General features: G+C 33.4%; 1 protein-coding gene across 2 annotated transcripts; it reads right to left on the bottom strand.

The window, feature by feature from the left end:
• Positions 1–4,612: 4,612 nt before the first annotated feature.
• LOC128995123 (5-hydroxyisourate hydrolase-like) lies at positions 4,613–16,987 on the bottom strand. 2 transcript variants are annotated; one of them, XM_054420028.1, is made up of 6 exons: positions 16,794–16,987; positions 11,554–11,696; positions 10,619–10,798; positions 8,113–8,234; positions 5,329–5,464; positions 4,613–4,793 (listed from the first exon to the last, which is right to left on the bottom strand). In XM_054420028.1, the coding sequence occupies exons 1-6, from the start codon at positions 16,861–16,863 to the stop codon at positions 4,704–4,706; spliced, it is 741 nt and encodes a 246-aa protein (XP_054276003.1). In that variant the 5' UTR covers positions 16,864–16,987; the 3' UTR covers positions 4,613–4,703. The 2 variants fall into 2 exon arrangements, with proteins under 2 accessions (XP_054276003.1, XP_054276004.1); XM_054420029.1 differs by having other exon boundaries at positions 11,554–11,712; positions 16,794–16,889.
• Between the last annotated feature and the right edge of the window lie 2,597 nt (positions 16,988–19,584).

Raw genomic sequence — 19,584 nt, 5'->3', positions numbered from 1 at the left:
TATATTGACTTAAACTTGTTTAAATGATCCGAAAAATAATACACACAGAAAATATATTTAAGAATCACATACAATTTTCTACTTGTTAATTAAGCTTATGGTGCATGATTAATATGCTTCAACGTGAACGTATGTTTTGCTGATCGGCGCTCGGACAACCATTGTTCGCCTGGCATCTGATGCCCTGACGGTCAACAGCAATGCAAAATTATTGACTCCAGCCGACTCTTAATGATACTATTGGCAAAGAATGATAATGACAATGTTGTGTTCATTTGATTTAGAATTCCATAATTTAAGGCCTGATTTGACAATCCAACTTGATTAGTTGAAATAAATGTTGTGTTCAATTCTGTAGAAAACCTAACAGAGAAAATCAATTTGGACAAAGTACATCATAAAATTTTTTCTGAAAATAGATATGTTTGATTACAACGATACTTTCTCACCTGCTTACATGTATTGGTTAGTGTTAAAATAATCCCAGTTACGGCAGTTACTTCAAATTATTTGAACATGCATTAAAAAAATTGTGAAAACTAAAAAATATTGTTTAATATTATATAATTTTCTTTGTCTAATTTATAGTAATGTATTAATGTTTATGAGCTTACAATGACATACTCTAGTTTTCCTATTTTTTCTTTTGTAAATGGTTTATTTAAGGTTTAATATGAATCTAACATGGTTTTAAATGTTCAGTTGTGGTATTATTTTATATTAATTCAAGACTTATTAATTTTTTGTATTTTAATAGGAAAGGGGCATTTTAATATTGTCAGATTATTAAAGGAATGGTGGATGAAAGAGATATCACCTCAGTTTTATTCCTGTACCTAATTTATTTTAGCTATCATATTTAGTGTTATAACATAATTTGCTATAAATGATGATTTACAATCATAATTAATCTTTTTAAAAGGCTCAGAAAGGCCTTTTTGTCGTAAAGATTATTAACACCTCATTGTTTTGAAACATTCCAGATTAAGTATTTGTCAAAAAACTTTGGTCAAAAAAAGAAAACAGATTTATATCTATATAATTAATACGCCAACATGAAATTTGCCCTTTGAACTTCGCCCTTTTTAAACGATTTTACCATTCACATCTCATTGAAAAGAACGTATCCCGTAGATTTGCAAACTGACCTTATATATTTTTTTTTTATTCCTGGGCTCTGCCCCAGTGGCTTTTAAAGTATGTAATCCTTACAAAGAACAATTTGTTTACATTATGATCAGCTGGATAATTTAATTGCTGTTAATATTTATTTTTGGAATTCAAGGAAAACCACTTATGTTTAAAATTTACTGATTTCGTTAAAATAAAATATTTATTTTTTGAATTTTTCGAATTTGGGTTTGCACAAGTACATACTATATTACATTGGAAAAAATCAAGAAAGCCTGGAGAACGTGATATAATTCACCAAATAAAAATGAATAGACACAGTACTTTATTTCTTGAGGAATCCTTGAAAGAACCAATTTGCAAACTATAGAATCATAGAAAAGACAGAATGCCACCAAGTAGAAGAAGTAGAGATGATGTTTTTTTTAAGGAATTTATTATCGTTATTAGCTATATAATGGAGAACGCCTACAAGATGAAGATTCAAAACAATAAATGAGGATGTTAGCCAGTGTTACCATTTTATTTTTAGTAGGAAACAAGGATTAACTTAGTAATAATTACAGAGGAAACCCTCCCTAAAGCTAAATAAAACTGGTACCCTACGACAAGGGTTCTCATTAAAGTCAAGTGGTTTTCGAACAATATGATCCAAGAAACCTTTACATCCAAGAAGCTTTTACTAAAACTTGCATAGAAGGATTTAATTACTATTAACAGTTAAGAGAAACAAAAAACTACCTGAACAACATCAGGCCTCTTAACTCAGCATTTTCTCAGATAAATATAATTGATGTTAATTACAGCAACTAACCAAAAGAATCCAAATTGAAGCAAGTAAAATTGTGACAGACAGGTTATGCAGGAAATCAGGTAGTTCTTAAGTTATGTGAACAAATTGTATCGCTAATTAAAAAAATTACTGAATTAGTTACATAATCTTTGAGTTGACACTTTTAAAAACTAATTGGAAATTATGACCTATTCGTTTTTAAATAACTCCTGAAATACTTTGCAATTGCTCGAATTTTGAGCAACGTGTACACTAGTAAATTGTCATTTGTCCAACAAGTGAGCAAAATGGCACCTTTCTAAACATGAGCTTAGCGTTAACTGAGACTTGCCAAGTAGGGCCTATGTCAATTTTATTAAATTGAAGAAAAGACACTTTGAAAACGAGTTGCACATTATATTTGTATATAACGCTACATAGTTTGATAAACAAAATATACCCTCCAACAAATAACATACACCTTCTCTTCAAGAGAACTTCACTCACTCACTCCCATGACCATTCATGCCCAAGGCGGGATTTGGCCGCACCAACAACTGCTCTCTATCTTCTGCCACTTCCATTGCTGCCCCCACTTCTCAGACGTCCTTGGAGACACTATCCCACCATCTCTTCTTGTGCCTTCCTAATAATCGTTTCCCTTCTGGCTTTCCTATGCTTGCTCAGGAGAACTTCTCAACATCCAAAATCATAAGATCCATAGTTAACATTTCAGATCACAAGATCCAAAGATCAGCACAAAGTAATTTCTGCAATTGGCCACACAATTCATTAATTTGACTCTACAAAATCTAATTTTGAATCTAACTGTTTTGCGATTGTTTACAAAAATTTTATTTTTTTACTTCCAAGCTAAATTACATTTTATTTTACACACTCGAGTTTCTTAAAATATACAAACTATGTTTTTAGCGAATTTCCCTATAGGGAAGTAGCTATTACCGTAGGTGGCACGGTTAAGACCTAGACCCGGGCCGATTTACTTTTTCATTTTTATGTCCCCAGAGGCCAAAAACACAATTCGTTCAAATTTTTATATATGTATTTAAATATATATATATAGATTTATATATATATATATATATATACGTCCGTGAATGCGATAACTTGAGTAAATTTTGTACGATTTAGATGAAATTTGGTTTAAAGGTGTAAGGCAGGATAAACTTTGATGAGTTCGCGAACCAGCATGATCAGACCATGGGAACGGGATTTTACGGGGGGTTTTATGAGGTAAAACATAGTTTTTCTCATTTTTGACCCTCAAAACACAAAATTTCCTAATTTCTCTCTAAAGCTTTTTAAAGAGCTTAAAAAAACAAATTAATTAAGTATATCAAAGTGTTTTTGTACGGTTATTGGTAATGGAGAAAGTTAAAAAAATTGTGAATTTAAAATTCCCATGTTATTCTTATGGAGAATATTGTAAAATGTTGTAGTTAGCTTATTTGGACGTATTTTGATCAATCTTGGCAAATTTATTTATTTTATACTAAGTTATTAATATTTTACCAAAAAATACACTTTATTAGTTTCCTTGTAGCAGCAAACCTAGGTACTCATTAAACTTAATGTATTTTAAATAGATTTAATTAAATATTAATTCAGACAAATGGAAATTCGCTTAGTCGGCAGGTTTGCTGCGACGGGGGTATTTATACTAAAACTGGTCACAATAATTATCATATTAATGTGGGAGTATAATATCCATATTCAAAGGTTATACAGACTCTTTAAATAAAAAAGATCTTTTTATTTAGCAGAGTCATAAAGTTTAAGGAGCGTATGGACGGGGACAGTAGAGGCAGCAAGTTGCTGGCTGCAAGTACTGCCCATTACGTCACTTGCCGTATGTTTTCCTACAGGTAAGTAGGCCTACTATCGGCAAGTGACAATGAAAGAACTTGCAGCCAGTCTGCTTTGAGTTCGGGAGTAAATAGTGTTGATAGTTGAATAATTTGTGTTGAGCATGTCTGACTGTCATAAAGAATTTAGTCAGCATAGTTAATACTGTATGACATATATTCCACAATAGTTCGTAATTTTGAAAAATCTCTAAAAACTTAGTGATGTCATCACAGCTCCACTTAATGATTTTTTCTTTTTCGCGGCAAGTAGTGGGTCACACTGGCGGCCAGAACTTTCCTGTCAAAACGTATACTTGCTATGCACTTGCCGCCAGTAGAGCAGAAAGGCAAGTGAAATCAGTGTTTATAGAAGCGAAAGTGTGTTTATTTAAAATGTCACAATTAGGGCCCTGCTGAGATGAAAAAATCATTAAGTGGAGCTGTGAAGACATCACTAGGTTTTTAGAGATTTTTCAAACACTAGGTTTTTAGAGATTTTTCAAAATCACAAACTATTGTGGAACAGACGTCATATTAAGTATGCTGACAAAAATCTTCATGAAAATCAGACATGCTCAACACAAATTATATTTAAGTTTCAACACCATTCACTCGAGAACTCAAAGCAGACTGGCTGCAAGTCCTTTATTGTCACTTACCGATAGTACTTACCTGGTGTATAGGAAAACATGTGGCAAGTGACGTAATGGACAGTACTTGCAGCCAGCAATTTATTTGCCTTCTCTATTGTCCCGGTCTATACCCTGCTTTAGGCCTAATGAAAGAAGTTGACACTTTTCTGGCTGGCTATAAATACAAGAGAAACTACTCAAAATTTTACTCTTAAAATTTTACATATTATTTTATTATAATTCATTGATACAGTAGTTACAGTTAATAATAAGGTGTTTGATGGTGTCCCTCTCCTCATTTTAACTTCCTCGATAAGTTGAATATCCAAAAGGGCTCAGGATCAGAGGAACGTGATAGTGCTCAAGAGGTGACCGAACATCAAAAACTATCTGTAAACAGATGTATATGGTAAGGAAGATCATAAATGCACAACAGTTAAAGTGAAAATAAACATGGAAGACGAGCTTGATAAATGATAATACATGGTATCATTATACTCTTAGTGAATTCCCCAATTCCCCTATGGGGAAGTAGCTAGAAATTTTGCTTGAAGGTGTAAGGCTGGATAAACTTGAATGAGTTTGCGAGCCAGCATAATTGGACTATGGGAACGGGGTGTTATGGGGGTAAAAATGGGGTTTTCTCATTTTTTACACTCAAAACATAAAATTTCCCAATTTCACCTTACGCCATTTCAAAGTAGGCTACTTAAAAAAAATTAATAATTTGGTATACGGGAATAATTTTGTGCGGTTATTGGTTACGGAGAAAACTGAATAAATTGTAAATTAAAAATTCCCATGTTATTCTTATGGAGAATGAGTAAACTGTTGTAGTTTAAAATTTAAATAATATAATTTAATTATCTAGGAGCCAAATCTGTTTTTATCTTTTTGTGATTATAAAGTACCAACACATACTGACCTCGACAAACGGGAAAAAATAATCTTGCTTCTGAAGTTCAAAATATCTGTCAACATCATAATGTAGCTTGAAACGTCCTGGCTTGAATTCCTCTTTTGAAATAAACTCGTTGCATCTTCCTAAAGGATTTGTAACACTGAAAAATAAATTGATTGGACATAATAATTATTGTTCAATACTTTCTATACTATAAATACTTTACTTTGAAATGACGACCATCCGAATGTAGGTATTTTAAGCCAAGTATGAATGGAAATGAGTGTAGGATGAGTGCGCGATCTTGTAGTCTATAGTGGAATCTAAACCAAATTTTTGCCTTGCAATTAACGAATATTGGTTTAATTGTCAGGATAATACTGCGGATAGTCGTAGTACTCACTAGTGTGGACGTTAATCAACACCAGGGAATATCACATCCTCAGTGTATGCCTATAAATATCCACAATTCATGACCTAGTAGCTGGATTACAGGACAACGCTACCGTCCCAGTCTACAATACGCTATTTCATTTTATTAATGTGATATTTTATGATTGGCGATTGGACATAATAATTGTTCAATAATATTTTTTGTTACAGAATATTATTTGATTTAGCGTTTTTTTATTTATTTGAAAAATTGTAATACCTTTTTCAAATGTACCGAAAATTAATTTGACCTAAACAATGTGAGCACAGTGCTGTACTGATAACTGTCCATCAGGCATGGATTAAATAACAATCCCTAGATGAGTGTTTAAATTCTTGGAAATGTATGACGTCTAAGTTATTGTGAAAGGTTTTAGCAATCTTTTACTGTGTCAGAGCTTTAATAGGACACTAGACTCTTAATCCAGAACCTTCAAATTACTTCAGACTAGGTCTAGAGAGGGTCGCGGCATAATCACATAGATAAAATATATTGGTGATTGGCAGGATTTGAGCCAGATAGTGACCAGCTCGCTTCCAATATTATAATGGTAAAAGAATAATGTAGTGTGAGAGCAACAGTGATTTATAATCCTCCAGTGAATGACCGTTCCCTATAAAAACATCATACTGAGTGTAAATTTGAAATCAAAACTTCACCAATATTATTATATAAGATCATACTGAGTATTTACAGGGTGTCCACCAGTCCAACCAGAAAAAATTCATGAGTAAAAAAAGATCCAGGTAGTTCAGGTCGTACTTTTCATACTAAAATTTCAAACGTGTTTTGTGCCAACTCCCGCAATGCTGTTTAGCGATAACACAGCTCGCTATTTTAGTTATTGGAAAGAGAATTCTCAGTTAAAGAAACAAAATTTACTCAGTAACAGAAACATCACCACTGTCTTCCGTGGTTGTGACAAAATCCTGATATTGTTCAGCGGTAACAGAAACATAATCGTCTCCCGTAATCACAGTAAAGTTATCATCATCTGTCTCAATCGTAGCTTAATTCAAATAATTTCCTGCGGTCATAAGTACCTAGCTAGCTATAACTACAGCTACAATTAAATGTAGCTATCGCTACAATTGTAGGTACTTTTCCATTTTATTCTATGCACAAGAGCTAAATAAGCATAATATAATTACAATTCAAAAATAAATTGTGGTGTCCCAGAGTTATTCTTATCTCCTCACACATATTTTAAAACATTATATCCAAATATCTTACCACCTTTTATGTTGTATTCTAAGAAGGTTAACTAAGAAGTATTCAGTAGCCTATTGACAGCAAAATAGAAATTTATGAGGATAGGAAAGTTGGAGAATTTTACCACGGATAAAACATGGTCCCTTAGGCCGGGGCCACACTCATCTTATCTCGCTGAATTTTTTCCACGGGCGTTACCCGTGGGTTTGAGAGATACATTACGGTATATGGGGCAGGCCACACTATAGTAAAAACGTCCGTGAATGCGACAAACGGAATTTGCACGTGTAATCTCTACTAACATTCCACGGGCGTTGCACGTAAAACTAGTCGCGGGGCATTGCGGCTTATGGGAGTGAACACACTCATCTTATCTCCCTGAATTTTTTCCACGGACGTTTCTAGTTTTAACCTGACTGATTTAGTACGTGGAGGGGGGGAGGCGGAACACGGACACGGACGATTTTTATTGCCAGTGTGGCATGCTCTATCAGTCTCACTGGTTTGCCCAAAAACCTATCTCGTAAGACGAGTGTGGCCCCGGTCAAACTGTTCCACGTGCATCGCACGTGAAAACGGAAAAAACAGTCTCGCTAGATAAAAATTACAAGTGTGGCCCTGGCCTTAGTAGATTTCCCATCATTATGGAACAGCTGAAGCCAATTTTATTGTTAGTTCTGTCCGGTTTTCTGTAGATGTCATGTTTTGTCTATAACTTGTTTCTTGTTATTTCAGTAATTTAAAACCTCGTTTAACCAATTAAAAATATCTTAATCATAAACAATAAACTCTATATACGCTATATATATACAACCAAACAGTGAGACCAAAATAATGAGAAACTAACCCTAAAATAATAGAAACAAATTGTAAACAAAACACGACATCTACAGAAAACCGGACAGAACTAACAATAAAATTGGCTTCAGCTGTTCCATAAGGATGGGAAATCTACTAAGGGAATATGTTTTATCTATGATTTTACTTTACATGAAAATATAGCCTTCTTGTTATTGTTAATTAACAAACACTCATACAACAAAATGTCACTATTGTAGCTTTTCTAAAATAACTAGAAAAATAAATTATTTTAAAATGGTTGTCTAACACATGAAAAAACCACAAAGTGATGAAATTGATAGTACTGTATTGAAATTCCTTACCATTCCCTGATCAAAGTCCATCCACTGTTAATAAGTTTGTATAAGCTGACACGGAGATTAGGTACTGGAGTTCCTCTTGAACTATCTAAAACATGTGTTGAGATAGGAGGCAGTGAAATGCTCTGCAAAAATTTAGTGACCTTTTAATTACTGAAGAATAATGGAACTAAATAATATTACACTAGCACTGTAGCAGTTTTTTTATAGAAACAATTTTGGGGTGCTTAGCTTAAGCACTAAATGATTTTATATTTTGAATCCTTGAAACTTCAGTCTTAGCTTAAAGCAATACCTACATAAAGCTTACGTACTATGTCTATTAGTTAGAAAGAGGATTCTGAATATTTTCAAAAATTACAGAGATACTACCAGTACCTACAGTTTTACTTTTGCTATTGTTGTACTTAATACAAGGGTAAATGGGAGAGACAAAATGAGAGGCATGATGAGAGGGTAGGATAACAAAATAGCAGATATGGAGTCATTGATTTATATAAATGAAACACCTGTTCCAGCAATAATTTTAAAATTATTAAAATACATAGGTTATTTTTATTTAAGACAGAACAACACACACATTTTGGATAACAGTAGAATAGCGTACGCTTACCATTTCATACCGTATTAGAAAATTAATGGAAAGACCTCCTAAAGACAGATATACAGGGTGAGTTTTAAATGAGTTCCCCCCTTACTTTTTTCTACATTTCTCAAGATATCAACTCCGCACCACAACAGATCATTGTAGAGTAGTAAGTACTGTACTTCATTTTGACTGGGTATACATTTTTGGCCGCCATATTGGATAGGTACATAGTTTTTTTTCCAAATGTAAAGGTAGGGTTGTAAACCATTATTTCAAACTAGAATTTTACGCTGATTACAATGCTGCAATTAGTTTTAAAAAATCTTGATCCGTTCTAAAGTTATGAGGACTTTTTATAACTTTATTTTTAACCCATTTTAACATTGTGCATTTACAAACTAAGACCATAATCTCAAAATAGTGCTAGATAAAGATAAGTATACACCACCATTCATTGTCGACATATTTTCACTTGGTTATGATGGATGTAGTTTTTTCAGCCGCCATTTTGGATCCGCCATTTTGAATTGTGATCAAATAATTTAAATATGAAGGTGGTGTTGTGACCCATCATTTTGAACTACTTTTTATACTGAACTCAATGCCGCAATCCGTTTTTGGTTACCAAGCTTTCTTGATGAAATACTCTTATTTAAAATTTCAATATTTCAAAAACCAAAGATGCAAATGAATAACGGATTGCGGCATTGAGTTCAGCATAAAAAAGTAGCTCAAAACGATGGGTCACAACACCACCTTCATATTTAAATTAATTTGTCACATTTCAAAATGGCGGATCCAAGATGGCGGCCGAAAAAATTACATCCGTCATAACCAAGTGAAAATAGGTCGACATAGGTTGAATGGTGGTGTATACTTATCTTTATCTAGTTACTATTATTTTGAGATTATGGTCTTAGTTTGTAAATGCACAATGTTAAAATGGGCTAAAAAATAGGTATAAAGAGTCCTCATAACTTTAGAACAGATCGAGATATTTAAAAACTAATTTTGGCATTGTAATCAGCGTAAAATTCTAGTTTGAAATAATGGATCACAAAACTTTGTATCCAATATGGCGGATCCAAGATGGCGGCCAAAAATGTATACCCCAGTCAAAATGAAGTACTTACTACTCTACAATGATCTGACGTGGTCCGGAGATGATATCTTAAGAAATGTAGAATAAAGTAGGGGGGGGAACTCATTTAAAACTCACCCTGTATATATATACACATAGAAATGCATTGATTTTCAAAAAGGGTATTTAATTTTTAATAATGCATTTCTATATCAAATCAGTAGCCCTAATCCACGGCCGCCTTTAACTCCAGGCCGTGGCCTTCGAAGTGGCAACGTCGCAAGTGGAGTTGTAACAGCTGTGTTGTTTGGAAGCAGCTAATGGTATTTGTGTATTTACGAAAGATTGGTTACTGGACTATGACAATATTGACTCCGCTTAAAATGTACGGATATAGATTTTTAATTCATATTGTTTCGGTTTCGGTTTTCAATTCTGTATGTTTTATTTTCAATATAAAAAAATTATATTCATAAATTTAAATCAATAAAGTGCGAATTAATGAGCTGATGTCACCTGTCTACCATGTTATCTTATGGGACGTCTGTCACTAAATAACACCACTTGCGACGTTGCCAATTCTACCAGGCCGCGGCCTGTTGTTAAAGGTGGCCGTGCCTAATCACAAAAATTTTCATAATATACATATATATATATATGTAGTAATATATACTCTGAGATACAAGCTATGGGATACTTTCAGAAATTAAGCTAAACCTCTCATCACAAAATAATATCACTAACATTTAACCAAATCAAATGAAGTAGGTACGTCTTTACACTAATAAAACATATTTTAACGATTTCTCCAACCTTAACTTAAGAAACTAACAACAAACCTTTGTAACTTTATCGACTGTTGATTCTAGCTGTGTAGAATTAGCCAAAGAGTCATTGCATAGGTTAGGAGCTTCTTCCATGCTAGAATTAATAACAGTTGTTTCTGTGTTAAAGCCTGGGTGCATTAATTCTATACCACTGTTACATTGTGCTTCTTCCATGGACTTGTTTTGCTCATTCTGTAACACATGAGATGATTATACCTTAATAAACCAGTACAGATATTTATTCACAAACAATTACATTTTTGCTGCCTTTAGCAGAGTTAAACCTCCTGTTATAGTCAATGGTTAAACCTATGGGGTAATTTAAATTGTTACCTATTAAAAATGACATCAACAAAAGCAAACAAAGACAAACAACAAACTTTTTTTACACAAAAGAAATGGTGTAGGCCCTATATGGATATTATACTCTGACACATAGATAATATATTTCTGAGTTTGTTTGGATATTAAAATAATTTGTTTTATATTATCGAGCTTTTAAGGGGGTCCCTAAAAGTCCACTTATGTCCCTATAAGTTACTATTTTTGCCAACTATGAAAGCCATGTTGACATTTTAAAATTAAATTTATATCCTGAAAAACTTAAGAATATTTTTGTTACATTACTTTTATTAAAATTTGTATAAGCCTGTTATTAAAATATTTACACTGCAACAAAGTTGTTCAGTGTTTTTGGGTCACCCTGTATTGAAGTCTAAGTGCTGCATCTATTTCAATAAGTTCATCTTCAGTTTCTTGTTTTTTGTATATATGCGTGTATAATAGATGGCATTTGGTTCAAACGTGTAAACCTACGTTTATTTTAAAGAGTTCACGAGCCAGCATGATCAGACTATGTGAATAGGTAGTCTATTGTAAAAAAATTACAAACCAATATTGTAGAAAAAATTACAAACCAATAAAATGTTTTGCAAGTTTTTTATTACCTGAGTAAACTGTATCTCTGCTTTTTTTGTGTGTTTCCTAGTGCTCATGTGGTGAAGTAAGCCAAGCCTATGAGCGTACAAAGTTTTGTTACATATTTTGCAAAAGGCTCTGGTTGGGTTTTCTGGGACCGCTCGCAGCCAACCTAACAAAATAAAAAACTACCTCAAGATACTAGATTGAAATGTACCTAAGTTAGGCCTATACTATAGGTTAACTTATACAATTTATTTTATTTCCATTCCAAAGACCATTACCGTAATTATGGTCGTAAATTAGTAGTACAACATTCTAATTTTGCCTTATAGAAAACTAAATTCTGCTTCTCTTCTAAATTGCATAAAATATATATTTAGGAGGTACAGTTCAGCAGAGAACCTACAACATATTAATAAATAATAGGCTATTGCGACATTTATCGTATCGGATAAAGTTTTCACTTTTCAATCATTTTTATCCATTGGGCCATTTCAAAAAGACTCTTTCACACTGTGCCGTGGCAGTTAGTTTGGTTCAGTTTGGCTTAGTTAATGATAATAACAAACTAGGTAACATTTATAAAAACTAATTTGATATGTTCTGTAGGCCTAATTGATAAAGAGATAAATTTGTCAATTTGTATTTGTTCTCTTTTTCATGACTTGAAAAAAGTAAATTTTGTAAATGGTAGGCCTACCTTGTTTGTCACCATCATAAATGAAACTGAACCATAGAGAAGTAAGGACACAGAGGAAACACTTTTATAGGACAACTGTGCGCTTTCACCTTTGGTATGTTGAGCTGGAAATATACTTGTGTGTGAAGAGCACGGAAGAGCCCGAGTGGTGAGCACTGTGAGGAAATTTCTATCACACAGGGCACCAGGTCCTCTTCTACTGTGAGTGTTGTAGTAAATGATGGCGAGGGGGGTGGTGTTGGACATTGCCCTAGACGAAATCACTTAAGTGTACCATGGAGTGCATCCTCTGTTCCTTACTTCTCTGTGGCTTAACTAAATTCACCTAACCTAAATGCCGCAGCGCACTGAAAGAGTGGTGGGCGGCCCATTTTTTGGAAAGACCTGTAGGCTAACAGAAAGTCAATATTTACATTCAATAAAATGCATATAGAATATAAAAATGTATATTGAATTAAAATTAAATCCGATGATATTTAATAGTTCTCTGCGGAACTGTAGGCCCTACCCTATTTTTAGTCTTTAAAGATTTGTGTATTTTAAATAATAGTTGAAGACAAGCTGCTATAGCCATGCTTTGAATTGGGAAGAGCACGTGGAAGAGAATACTTTTAATGGGTGAGGTTCATAATGTCCAAATTTCACAAACTCCAACGTCTAAAATGTTAAATAAACAGTGCGATTCATAATCTCCAAATTTCATAAACTCCAAAACTATAACTTTCAAATAAGCACCGTTTCACAATGTCCAAGTTTCACAAACTCTAACGGTTATTTCACAAAGTCCAACGTTAAATTAAATAAACAGAGCGGTTCATAATGTCCAAATTTCATAAACTCCAAAAATATAACTTTCAAATACTTACCGTTTCACAACCTCCAAATTTCACAAACTCCAGTGATTAGAATATTAAATAAACACAGCGATTCATAATCTCAAAATTTCATAAGCTCCAACGGTACAGTCTCTGCCAGAAGTCGCTGCAGAGGTTGCCGTGGTTTGGTATGTAGGCGCTACACGTTCTAGTGTTGTAGCGGCGCGTCACGAAACATCATTGTTGGTCTATAGTTGCTTTGTTAAGAGTGTAAAGTATTGGTATTAATACCCCTTCTGCAGCAAACCTGCTGACTAATCGAATTTCCATTTTCCTTATTTGATTTACACTATCAATGAAGTTACGTATCAATGAAGTTATTAGTTTATATATTGCAACATGGATAATCGTTAATAATCGTACTTCCTAACTAATATTATAAATGTGAAAGTTTGTGTGTTTTTTGTCTGTTTGAAGTCCAATAATGCATTAACTACAGGTCGGATAGGTCTTAAATTTGGCATGGTGATAGCATATATTCCCGATTAACATATAGACATATTCTTATCACAAAAATGCTTTCAGACTCCTGGCCGTGAGGTTTCCCATGTTAACATTATGGGCATTCATATTTTAAAAGTAACTAAATAATTTTGTCAGCTTGTTGAAATAATGAATAAACCTTTTACAAATTCTAAGGCTTTATTTGAGTAAAAACCAACATTACAGAACAACACAAATAAACAAGTTAAATTTGCATAGTAACCAGGACAGCTGATCAAAGTTGTAATATCAAGGATATTAGAAATCATCACACAGCTAGTACAGATTAACAAGTTAGTTAAATTATATTTTACCAAGTTTATTTATTGTGGCGTTGATTTAACTAGTAGCTTGTAGGGACATAAGTCCCTAAAAGCTAAAATGTTAAACAAATTATTGTAATATATAAACAAACTCGTAATCAAATTATGTATGTGTCAAGATAGATAGGTAGGCCTATAGTTAAAACTAAAAGAGAAAACGAGACTGCTGTCGAGTAAAAAGGTGTAAATAGTCGAGTTTCAGCTTATATTGATACCAGTGTAAGTATTGACCAGTATACTTACAATATGATGTATAAGTTAAATCCTATTTATAAAAATGTATTTCTGCGTTTATGTATGTTTGTTTCTACCTTTTTATGAACTTTTAACTCCTCCTTTTAGTGGGTAGAATGAATAAAGTACAAGGTTTTCGGCACTTTTCTAACAACGGGCTATTTCTACACACAAAAAACTACTGATGTAATCATCATGAAATTTTAACAGCTATTAGAAAATATAGGTACTTATAAAATATATTTATATGTTTTAAAATTTTTCATTGGTAAAAAACTTCTTACAGTATTTGTAATGGATTTTTAATTGAGAGACAGAACAGTTAAGAAACTCAGCTGTAAGCTTGAATTAAAGATATTAAAAATATAAAAATGTAACTTTAATTTGTAGGCTACATTATGTGTTAACACATATTTGAGTCACACAGCTATAAGTGTTCTTCAATCATTAAAATATACGTATAATCAGTAGTTGAGCCCCGGTTTACTGGGCCTGCTATCTGACCGTGCCAGCCATTGTAGAGACTTCTGGCCCAGACTGTACTGTTGGAGCTTATGAAATTTGGAGATTATGAACCGCTCTGTTTATTTAGTATTTAAACGTTGGAGTTTGTGAAATTTTGACATTGTGAAACGGTGATTATTTGAATGATGATAGATTTGGAGCTTATGACATTTGGAGATTATGAAATGCTCTGTTTAATTAATATATTAACGTTGGACTTTGTGAAATCATTGTTGGAGTTTGTGAAATTTGGACATTGTGAAACAGTGATTATTTGAATGTTATAGTTTTGGAGCTTATGAAATTTGGACATTATGAAACGCTCTGTTCATTTAATATTTTAAGCATTGGAGTTTGTGAAATTTGGAGTTTATGAAACGCTCCCCTTTTAATGCTGTTATTTAGATCTTCTTTGTTCAAAAAAAAAAGATACACATACGGTATGTTATACATTTTACAAACAAAAATTAATTTTACCACGAGACCTGAAGAAATGTAAGATAGAGATGGAACTCACTGAGCCAAGGAATAAGCCGGTTTCAATTGATATTTGACCTAGGAAAACTCATACCTACCACCTACCACAAACACTTGAACTGGCTACAGTTGTAGCATATGTAACAATGAGAACAAATAAACTGCACCCCTTCACTCATCAACACTTTGCGGCACAATAATAGGTTTTAGTGACCTCTAATTCGTAGGGTACTGAGCCACCTAGCTACCACACTGAGCAATAAGCAAAAAAAAAGGCATGGGCTATTGCCTAGTTAGAGCCCGCACAAAGTGACCCCCGCAGGGTTAAGTGACTGTCCCATGCAAAACTACTTTGATGAGTCAATGTTTAACCACTTGTGGAAGTTAAGGATGTATAACCTATGATGAAGTAAGGTGGCTATCAATGACATAGAGTTGGAGGGTAGGGCGCTAAAATTTGCCGATGATATGACACTTGTAACAATTGGAAGAAGTCCAAACGAAGCGATAGAAGAATCTGAGCATTTGTTTGCAGCTGCTAGAGAATGGTTTAACCATAACATGACTAAGCTTAGTGACGATAAGACAAAGAAACTGATATGCCCTCTAACGCCATCACTTGAACAAGTGTCGAGAAATGTATCACTGCTGGGCTTTACTCTTAATCCAAAATGAACCTGGGTAGACCATATTGACAACATTTGTAAGAGGTTAGCGAGGTTAAACTTGTCCCCGAATCCTATTTGATAGTGGTATACCATTCGTTGTTCCACAGCCATAGGATCTCATATGGTCGCTATGAGGCCATGCACTTGACAGCCTCAAGGTCCTACAACAGCAGAAGAAGGCTTTGCATATTATCACAGGGAGTGGTAGAAGGGATCACGGTATGCCGCTTTTAGTACGGACGGGCATTTTGACAGATTACAGTACCGTACCTAATTACATCTTTTCATTTGTAAACTGTCCATGATAACCAGCAGAAATTCACTACAAGGAATGATGTGCACAGTTATAATACAAGGTGCCAAAATAAGATCAAAATTCCCTTCCGCAGGATTAGTAAAACGGATGGATTGGGCTGAAATTTGGCATGAAGATAGCTAACATTCCCGATTAACATAAAGACCTATTCTTATCTCAAAAATCCTTTCGGTCTCAGCCCCAGTGAGGACAGCTAGTTATTTATTTATTTGTTTACGTTTACACCATTTTTCAGAGTTGACTTGCTGATAATACAAAATAATACAATATTGAAAAATTGAAAGTTAATTAGCCTAACAAAAAGTAATAACGAATGCGAGTGAAATGTTGAATGATATGAAAGGAGCATAACTACCTCCTTATGACCGTTGGAAGCAAAATAAAAGGGTACAGTTTCTTAACTGAGCTATGCTAATATTGATTGAAACTATCGAATTGAAAATATTGATTAATAATCGACATTTTTAAATATATCTATTATAAAATAAAACTATCATAACCTAACCTAACCAACCAAACTTGCTGATGGTGAAAAAATCGCATGAAGGTTTACAAATCGAATCGATAGTTTCAATCAATATTAGCATAGCCCAGTTAAGAAACTGTACCCAAATAAAATAAAAAAAAAATTATCTGAAATTACTTGATTGTAGGCCTATTTACATCACAACTTTGCCTAGGCCTACCTTTGAAGTCTGGCAGCGATTCCCAAGCAGTCCGATATGATTGTTTAGATTTGGAATCGTTTTTAGGCATTATTTGATAGTCTATCAATAATAATTAGAGTAGTTTAGATTAAACTACGTAACTTAAACAAACAGGTCTAATTAGTTCATTTAAATTTCATTTAGTTCTTAGGTTATAAGTCAAAGTTGTCTGCCACTGCCGGCTACCCTAAAAAAATCACCTGATTTAAGACAGTATTTTTCTTGTTTTTACCGCAGGTTTAACTATTTGTCATGTAACTTAGCTTCCTAAGAGAGATATATAAGCGTTTAGTCATATAAGTTAAGGCTTTGATTTAAATAATAGATAAAACCATAAAACACCCTGAGTTAATTTCTCATCCTTATGGAACACCTGAAGCCAAATTCATTGTTACCAACATTGAAAAGTCATGTTGTTATGTCCACTGAGCTATAATGTCCGATAAGGTATTTAATAAATTGAGTAGGACCATAGATTAAACATACTCCCTAAGGGGAGTATGTTTAATCTATGGTAGGACTGTTCAATTTTATCCAGGAAGACATTCCTTATTTTTAAGTAAATTTTATGACTGGCTCTTAAGAAACCCTTTTTTTTATTGACGACATCATGGCCGTAAAGGAAGTTCAATTTTAGACTCATTATCAAAGCCTAGTTTAGTTTATATTGTTGTTTATCTTTTAATTGTCTATTAGCGGTGGTATACTGTTTCTATCTCTTGTTAGCAGGGCCTTGTCTACTGTTGTTTATATTTTAATTGTCCCTCATTTGTTGTAACATCTGTTGCAATTGTTAATTTTTAGAAATTTTTATCTTAATATATGTATTTTGTTGTTGGTTTATATAATTTACTAGTGTACCTGTTGCTCGAATTCGAGCAATTGCGATGCATTACAGGCGGTTTAAAGATTATGCAAATACTCACGATCTACACAACAGTTAGATATAATAAAAATCTTTTGTAAATATTTTATCTTTTTTCAAAAACCTAATCTTGTTTTTTTAGTGTAAAAAAACATTATTTCTATTTCTTCTACTTGGTTCTGTTCTATGACTTTTTCTATGTTTCCATTGTTTGCAAATCGGTATTTCAATGATTGCTCAAGAAATGTAGCACAGTGTTAATTCAGTTTTATTTTTAGCCTATATCAAATTGTCCAGGATATCTCGCTCTTTTCCATTGTAATAATTACATTAACCCAAGTTTTGTGATGCAATATGCCAAAGAATATCACCTACGTACAATCTCCAAGAAGTGGTAAAAAAGGCAGAAACCAACCCATACAATAGATAGTTAACTCCATAAGAAATAATTTTAAAAGTTACTGTGATATTAGGATTTTCCACTGATTTGGTAATAGAACATTATATTGCAAAACATGACACGATGCAGAAGAAAATCAATTTTAAAATAAAAAAATCCATTGCAAATACTGAACTTCATTTTGACAAATTCAATAAATCTCAATTTAAATATTAACAGCTGTTGCATTAAAAAGTAGTGTAGAATTTTGCATATGGTCGTAATGTAAACAAATCTGAAGAGGCAACTTTAAAGGCTTCTGGGGCAGAGCCCCAAGGGAATTAACCTCTTTCCTCTTTTGATGGCTCATCTACAGACCAAGACCTTTCTTTAGAGACCCCGACCAAGGTTCTACGCCCAGCCGTTCTCTCAAATTAGCTGTGACAAAACCCCCGTTTTCCTCTATAAGAATAAAATGGGATGAGAATTTAAAGGCCATGGAGGCAGAGCCCCAAGGGAATTTACCATGTTTCTCTTTTGGTGGCTCATCTACAGACCAAGACCTTTCTTTAGACACCTACCGAGTTTCTACGCCCAGCCGTTCTCTCAAAATAGCTGTGACAAAGAAAAACAGTTTTAAATTAATATATAGATTCTTTGTGAAATTATCATATTTATTTATAAAATGTATTTATTGTTAAATCACATTCCATACTGTTGGTAATCCACGGAGCTGACACCTTAAAAATTAACATATTGGACATGTTATTTGTAATGTCTAGCCTGACTGTATTATTTTATTATTTTACATACCAACGGACAACTACATTTTTACATTCATACAACAAAACAAGATGGAAACAATAATAATTCATAACAATAATGTAGCATTCGCCCTGGCCTTTCGATCTGGCCTCTCTGTAGCCCATCGATCTCTATTATTACTACAGCTGTAGCCATGCTATATACATCACAATTGTCAATGCATTTTTTGTAATGTCCAATGACAAATAAATATTTCTGATTCTGATTTCTGTTAGTTATCCCCGGTGCTCTGTAGAGGTCATGTTTTAGTTTTGTTTAATTTGTTTCTTGTTATTTCAGTCATTTTTAAAACCTCGTTTTACCGAATAAAACGATCTAATCATAAACAATAACCCGTCCTCTAGTTATTCAAACGAACCGTAAAGTAAAGTGCAAATCATGAAATTGACCCTAAAATAAAAAAAATTCAGGCCGCGGCATTCAAAGTGGCAACGTCGCAGGTGTAACAGCTGTTTTGTTTGGAAGCAGATAATTTTCCTTCCATCATGAGCTAATATGGTACGGTACTTTTGTTTTTTACGAAAGATTGGTTACTGGACCATGACAATATTGTTCCGCTTAAAATGTACAGACATGGATTTTTTATTCATATTGGTTCGGTTTTCAATTATGTATGTTTTATTTACAATATAAATTTATGTTCATACATTTAAATCAATAAAAAGTGAATTAATGAGATGATGTCACCTGTCTGCCATGTT

The sequence above is a fragment of the Macrosteles quadrilineatus genome, unplaced genomic scaffold (genome assembly GCF_028750875.1).
Source record: "Macrosteles quadrilineatus isolate MER2022 unplaced genomic scaffold, UCM_ALF_1.0 Scaffold_5__1_contigs__length_97177068, whole genome shotgun sequence".
NCBI classification, from domain to species: domain Eukaryota; kingdom Metazoa; phylum Arthropoda; class Insecta; order Hemiptera; family Cicadellidae; genus Macrosteles; species Macrosteles quadrilineatus.
Note: the sequence above shows the minus strand (reverse complement) of the source record. Positions and strands in the feature narration are given on the sequence as shown.